At 40.4% G+C, this 7,716-nt stretch overlaps 1 protein-coding gene across 1 annotated transcript in view; it reads left to right on the top strand.

The window, feature by feature from the left end:
* Window positions 1-7,490, top strand: part of LOC101565484 (vomeronasal type-2 receptor 116-like) — an 18,285-nt gene extending 10,795 nt beyond the window's left edge. Inside the window, exons 2-6 of the mRNA XM_012512931.1 lie at window positions 2,290-2,578; window positions 2,965-3,771; window positions 4,428-4,655; window positions 4,989-5,112; window positions 6,565-7,490. Of these exons, the coding sequence (XP_012368385.1) occupies window positions 2,290-2,578; window positions 2,965-3,771; window positions 4,428-4,655; window positions 4,989-5,112; window positions 6,565-7,490 (2,374 nt within the window). The remainder of the gene's footprint in view (window positions 1-2,289; window positions 2,579-2,964; window positions 3,772-4,427; window positions 4,656-4,988; window positions 5,113-6,564) is intronic.
* Window positions 7,491-7,716: the final 226 nt, after the last annotated feature.

The raw sequence follows: 7,716 nt of genomic DNA, 5'->3' as shown, positions 1-7,716 counted from the left end.
TTTTCTGCTATTACTTCTGCCCATATTTTTTTAATGTCATTTGTGTTGACTCCTTCTTTCTCATTGATGCCTATTAGTCTCACATTGTTCATATTTGCATCATCTTGGAGGTGATGAATTTTCTTTCCTGCATTCTCATTGTTTTTAAGAGATCCTTTCTTACCTTTTCAGTAGCTACACCAGCATCTTCAAGATCTGAAACTCTGTCTTCATTTTCACTTAAACTGTTTTGCAAGCTTGTGATTGAGATTTTCATTTCCTCTATATGTATTTGACTCTGCTTCATGCGATCTATTTCTTTCCTCTATTGCTCATTCAAGGAATCTGTCATTTTTCTAATCTCTATTTTTTTATTAATATCTTCTTTAGTAGCAGTTATAAAGTCTTTAAAGCAGTGTTTTTTTCAGATTGGCTTTTGTGTCTATGTTTCTGTAGTTTCTTCTTTACTTCATCTGCTATGATTTCTGAGAGTTCTTTTTCTATTTCAGAAAAGAATTGCGCTCTGCTTTCCTCTATATCTTTCTGCTGTTGTCTATTTACTATGGACTCTATTAATTCATGCATTTGAGCCGAGCTAGTGTCCTCCGCACTTGTTCTGGGTGGGCATGGGTTTCTTCCATGTGTTTCTGCATTTGATTCTTTACTTCAGATGCTATTAATTCAGTGATTTCTTTTTTATTTCCAATCTGACGTCCTCTATATCGTTCTGCAGCTGTTTCTTTATTTCAGAAGCCATTAATTCATTGCTTTCATCTGTGTCATTTTCAATTTGTTCTGTGTTAGTGTCCTCTCCCCTTGTTACGGGTGGGTTTGGTTTCTTAGGTTGCATTTTGTTCCTTCTCATCATTTTGTGTAGCACTGTTTTCTGCCCTTTGTTGTAGATCTTTGCTGTAGTTATAACCTTCGCATGTACTGAATTTCAGTGGCAGCTCTACAAAGTTTGGACTTATCCAGCTGTGTCTGGCTTGGTCTGGCTGATGTGCTCTGCTCCTTCCCGCTGTTGCTCTTGAGGGTGTACCTGTTGTGCCCCTTTGGCAAGATGTTCTGCTTGTGGACTAGCTGGGTGGATCTATCCTCTACACTCTGCAGGGATTGCAGCTGCATGGTTACACCCCAGACGTGTGTGCCACGCCTGAGCTGTGCTTGGAGTTGGCAAGGTGAAGTAGGGAGAAGAGGAAGCTCTCCCACACACTCACTGGACCTGGGTTGGACTGGGTCTGGGGATTCCCGGTGCTGCAGAAATTCCTATTCAGCTGGCGTGGTGGGGGAGGTCCTGTGGAGTGTTGGAGGTCAGCCCAACGGGGTGGGAGAGGATCTGGCCCACAGTACCCCTGGGCTGGGACTCTTCCCGCCGGCACAGGGTAGCAGGAAGCTCTCCTTCACACTCACTGCACCTGAGCTAGGACTCCACAAGATTTTTAAAGAAAGTGCTCTTGATGTAAAAGTTCCTTAAGATACTTCATGACAAAACATTCAAACATGATTGCACGCAGTCAACACTAGGTTCAGCTTTCTTTAAATACATCTTTAGAAGGAAAAGGGTAGAGCAGCTGTCTATGCGGTGAATCCTTGGAGGGAGGGTGAACTTGTACTCCTGACTTTCAACCTCCTTAATTATGACTCACTGATCTATTCTTTAAGCATAATCTAAATTTTGACTTGGAAGAAATTCAAGTTGTATCTTCCATTTTATATTTAGAATATATTTCTAAAGACCTACTCACTGTAATTGTATACCAAAAATTTATTCTGAATATATATAGGAAGCTAATTTTAACTCCATGATAAATAAAACATAATGTTAAAGCAACTCTTCTTGGAGTCTAATAAGGATGCTAAATTCTTTCATGAGAAATTTATGCCACTATTGATCTAATTTAAATTGCCCTCCAAAAAGTTAATATTCTACCTTTATTTTTTTCCCATTACTTTTATTTAAAAATTATATATTTATTGAATATAAGGTCTCATTGTGCAGTTCAGATTTGTAGTAATCCTCCAGTGTGAGCCTGCACAGTGCTTGGATTAAAACCATGTACTTCTATGCCTGTGGTACCTGGTCTGGCACATCATGTGGTACTAGGTATTGAACACAGGATCTTGCACTTGCCAAACAAGCTCTTAGATCGCTGAGCTATCTTGGAAGCCATAACATCATCACATGCATACTTGCTTCTTATGAGTGAGTGCAAAGAACATGAACATTCAGGTTTCAAATGGTGTAGGACTGGAACTGAAGATGATCAATGATGATATCTTTTCTTAAGGTCCTCTGTGTTCCCTATTCAGGCTTACAGCTAGCAATTATCAGAACTACCTGGCCTTCATTTTTGCCATAGATGAGATCAACAGGAATCCTCATCTTTTACCAAATATTTCTCTGGGCTATGAGGTCCATAATTTCATTAGTAGTCATTGGAGGATACTAGAGAATTCCTTCATTGTGCTCACAGGACAACACGAGATTCCTAATTACATTTGCAGGAGAGATCGCATGTGTGCAGCAGTACTGACAGAAATGTCATGGGAAACCTCAGCTCAGATTGGACCACTGCTGGAGCTCTACAGATTTCCACAGGTGAGGGTTGGTGGGACAGGAAATGAAGGAAACACTTCCATTATGCGGCACCTATCCATAACATTAAGGGTGAAAAATGAAGCTCATATTAGTATTTTTCATTATTGAACCAGAATCTAAACAGAGAGACTTAGTGAACTACTTCCAATTTTGCTACTTTGTCTCTTTTGGCAACAAATAGAAAGGAAAAAGAGGAAGAAATATGTTTCCATGATGTCTGAATATATTCATTCATTAAAACTCTTCTCCTGTGGCAGATGTTGATAATAATGGGAGGAGCATGTGTCTCTTTCCAGCACTTGGTGGTGTCATTCAGTACACTTAGAATTACTATTGTGCTTTTCATCAACATTCTACTATATTACCCAGTGTTCTTTTCCTTAAAGGTTACCTTTGGCTCATTTGATCCTACACTGATGGACAGTGGCCAGTATCCTTCTTTCCATCAGGTGGCCCCAAAGGACACATATTTGGCCCTTGCCATGGTGTCATTAATGCTTCATTTCCACTGGACATGGGTGGGCCTGCTCATCACAGAGAGCCATAAGGGTCTTCAGTTTCTCTCAGATATAAGAGCTGAGATGGACAGGAACAGAGTCTGTGTGGCGTTTGTGAACATGGTGTCAACTGTGGCTGTGTCCTATCACCCAGCTGGAAAAAAAAATGACATTCTGACTGTAGTGATGTCATCTGCCAATGTGGTGGTCATTTACTGTGACACTGATAGTGCAAATGATGTAAACTACAGCATAGTGCAAAACTTAGTGACTTGGAAAGTCTGGGTGACAAACTCACAATGGCATGTTGACCTGACTGGAAGAAATTTCATCAGTGACCCGTTAAATGGGATTCTTGTTTTTTCACACCATCGTGAAGAGATTTCAGGCTTCAAAGATTTTGTCCGGGCAGCTACCCCCTTTAAATACCCAGAGGACACTTACCTTGTTATGTATTGGTTCAAGAAATTTGACTGCTCATTCTCTGAGTCTGACTGTGCCTTGAAGAACTGTACCCCTAATGCCTCTCTGGCTTTGTTGCCTCTGAATAGTTTTGAAACAGCAATGAGTGATAAGAGTTACAATATATACAATGCTGTGTATGCTGTGGCCCATGCCCTCCATGCCACGGTTTTAGAAGAAGTACAGATGACACCGCTCAGAAATAAACAAGTGAGGATGTTTCCCCCCTGGAAGGTAATGTGTCTTCCCTTAGATGGTGGATTGTGTCATCAAATAACCTCTCTCAGGTTATTCTTTGTGCTTCACCTAAGAATCCTAGAACAATTTCTACAACATACTAGACATTGAGAATCACACATCATTAAGGAGGTGATTCTTGAGGCGATTGACCCACTGGCAAGCAGAAGGGAACATGAGGCCAGCTCCTTGCTTCTGCCTAGAGGAGGTCAATGCTTTATACATGTATAATATATGTTTCATATTGTTCTTAAAGGACAGCAGGAAAACTTGTAGTCACAAAACTAAATGCCATTTAATCTAACTGTGTATGAACACATTTGTAAGGTAGACTCTATGTGAATAATCAGATAGATAATAGAAGTTGTGCGTGTTTATATGCTTTGATTCTACATTTGATTTTTCGCCCCAACACAATTCTACACCTTCTTTAAATAGTCTTTCATAGGTTTTTTTTTTCCTGAATCTGGGTGAAATTTCTTGCAGTTGGTGACTTTCTAGGTCAGAAATATTTGTGTGCTCTAATGTAATAGCTACCAGTGTTAAGGTTGCTTTAGGAAAATCGGGTTAAAGACGCTTATAATCTGCACCTGACCCATAGTATTTGTCTTTTCCTGTAGCCCTGTCCTCATAGGATGATATATCTTTTTTAGCTGCATCTCTTTCTGAAGACTATTCAGTTTTCCAATCCTGCTGGGGACCTAGTGAATTTGGATGACAGACAGAAACTGGATTCAGAGTATGACATTGTCAATTTCTGGAATTTTCCGGAAGGACTTAGACTTAAGTTTAAAGTTGGCACATTTTCTTCCCAAGCTCCACACGGCCATAAAATGACTGTATCTGAAGATATGATAGAGTGGGCCGCAGGAGATACAGAGGTATGTGGCATCTCATCACGGCACACTTACGAACCACAAGTAAACTAACTACTGGCACAGGGTTTGTGCTCCACATTTTTAACACATAATGGTCATATGTGAAAATTCAGTAACAATAGTAAGTTTTTAATTAAAAATGTTACAGCCTTTCTGATGAGAGGAATTATAATGCATTTAATTATTAATTTCTAAGTATATTTCATATCATGAAAAAAGCTTAGCATGCAACTACATAGTTCTGCTTATGTACATGTACAAATTAAGTTTATCCCTCTAGCTCGGATGAAGTAAGTAAATGTCTAAAAATTTACCAACATATATTTTTTTCCTTAGACTCCTCACTCAGTCTGCAGTGATAGTTGCAGTCCTGGCTTTCGAAAAAGTCCTCAGGAGGGAAAGTCTGCTTGCTGTTTTGATTGCACCCCATGTGTAGACAATGAGATAACCAATGACACAGGTAGGAGTATGTTCTGGGGACAAATTCTCACTCTGTGTTATCTTCATTCCATCGACAAGAAATGGTAAAAGTGTTGTAGAGGACACAAAGGTAAAACACTTCCTTCATTGTCAAATTATGGATGGTTACTGCCTGTCAGAAAACATATTTTCTTCTTCAAAACTCATTCAAATTCATATTCCTTTTCTGCTATTCTTATTCATCCTTCTTTTTGTTTGCTTTTTGCCCTATTAGGAATGGAATCAAAATTTGCATTATGAGTGGTCTCTGTGCCCAGGTATTCTTATTTCTTATGGTAAGACAGAATATCACTAATTTGTCTCAGAATGCCTCAAACAGTCGATAGACTTGTCTCAGTCTACTAATTGTTTGGAAGAACACATAGACATTGTCACACCTAAGGACATTGATGTATTTTTCTAGTTTCATTAAAAGCATTATTTCATGAAGACAAATTCTGGCCCTCTAACCACAGTTTCTGTGCTCCATCTCCATTGTGAAGTTTAATGCAGAGCAGTAATAAAGCCCACCCTTTACAACCTTTGGAACCACAGCAAGATTACAGTAAAGACAAGGGCAGGACCACTCCAAATTCCGGTGACTGACACCATTATTAACACAGAGCCCATGCTCAGAAAGGCTGAGTTTGACTGGATGTAGGGGGTTGTTTAGATGTAAAATATGCTTAGGACCGCCCAGTCCAGCTTTTAGGATTGATCCCCATTCCTCGGGAATGCATAAGACAGAAGGGGAGAAACCCTGTGGAAGGTATTGGAGACTATACCACAGAACTTCAAGGATAATATGGACATAGAATACGGGGTTTAACAAGTAAAAATATCTACATGTGATTAGAAAAACGGCCATTTTTACAGAAGTTATAGCTTTAGTATTACATGAAATATCTGGGGAAGCATTAATAGAGATTTGACGTAGATCACATAAGTAAAGTAAATGATAAAGATTGATCTTATTACTCAGCAAAAATACAATGTTTTATGTATATGCCAGATTTAAAAGGAAAACATTGAGAAACAATGTTATTTTGGAGTTAATCTCTATATACAGTTTCGTTAACTTGTGTCTAGAAAATCAGGGAAAAGTGAGATGTGGTTCTGCCTGCCTGCAGTCGAGGTATCTGGGAGCTGAGAAAAAGAAAAGATTTTAAGTCAGAAGACAGTAATGGCAAACTAATGATTTAAGGACATGCTTTCTCAAACTAAGAAAATTTAAAATGGTTTGAAATATATCTCAGGGTAAATTTTGAGCTTAGTCCCACATAAAATAAAACACAGAGAATGAAAGAAAAAGCAAAAAAACAAAAGAAAACAAAACAAAAAACCTACCAAAAATGACAATTTGGTCCAAGCAACTCCAATGAATTTCTGGGCATAGGCTTCTAAAAATGAAAATACTAAATGTAGGAAAGTCACAATTTTAATTTTTTTCTAGATATGGAACAATGTGTGAAGTGCCCTGATGACCAATATGCCAACAATCAGAGAGACCACTGCCTCAAAAAGTCTGTGACATTTCTGACATATGAAGACCCCCTGGGGAAGGCTCTGTCTGGCACTGCCCTGAGTCTCACTGTCCTCACAGCTGCTGTTCTTGGGCTCTTTGTGAAGCACAGAGACACTCCCATCGTCAAGGCCAACAACAGGGCTCTCAGCTATACCCTGCTCATCTCCCTCACCTGCTGTTTCCTCTGCTCCTTGCTCTTCCTTGGCCGTCCCAACACAGCCACCTGCATCCTGCAGCAGACCATGTTTGGACTTGTTTTCACTGTGGCTGTTTCCACTGTCTTGGCCAAAACCATTACTGTGGTGCTGGCCTTTCAGGCCACAGCTCCAGGTAGAAGAATGAGGCAGTTGCTGGTGTCAGGGGCACCAAACTCCATCATCCCCATCTGCTCCCTGATCCAACTCTCTCTGTGTGGCATCTGGATGGGGACAAATCCACCCTATATTGACACAGATGCTCACTCTGAACATGGTCACATCATCATCGTGTGCAACAAGGGCTCCCTCACTGCCTTCTACTGTGTCCTGGGATACCTGGGCTCCCTGGCCCTGGTGAGCTTCACTGTGGCTTTCCTTGCCAGGAACCTGCCTGACACATTCAACGAAGCCAAGTTCCTAACGTTCAGCATGCTGGTGTTCTGCAGCGTGTGGGTCACCTTCCTGCCCGTGTACCACAGCAGCAAGGGGAAGGCCATGGTGGCCATGGAGGTCTTCTCCATCTTGGCCTCTAGTGCAGGTCTGCTGGGCTGCATCTTTGTCCCCAAGTGCTATATCATTTTGGCAAAACCAGAGAAAATTTTTATGGCTGGGATCAGAGAGAAAACACGATCTTTAAGAAAGAAGTCTTATCACTGAACTTATTTTCTAATAATATACACAGAAGTTCTTTATTCAAAGTTGAACCATAGGGGCCGGGGAGATGGCTCAGTGGAATAAGCGCTTCCCTGGCAAGCGCAAGGGCCTGAGTTCAATCCCCAGTTCCACCAAAAAGATTAAAAAAATAAAAAAAAGAAATCGTAATAAGCTGTTACTTTTGGGGCTGGAGAGATGGCTCAGTGGTCTAAAGCACCTACTTAGAACA

Source organism: Octodon degus, unplaced genomic scaffold (assembly GCF_000260255.1).
Source record: "Octodon degus isolate 3935 unplaced genomic scaffold, OctDeg1.0 scaffold00290, whole genome shotgun sequence".
Taxonomy (NCBI): Eukaryota; Metazoa; Chordata; class Mammalia; order Rodentia; family Octodontidae; genus Octodon; species Octodon degus.
Note: the sequence above shows the minus strand (reverse complement) of the source record. Positions and strands in the feature narration are given on the sequence as shown.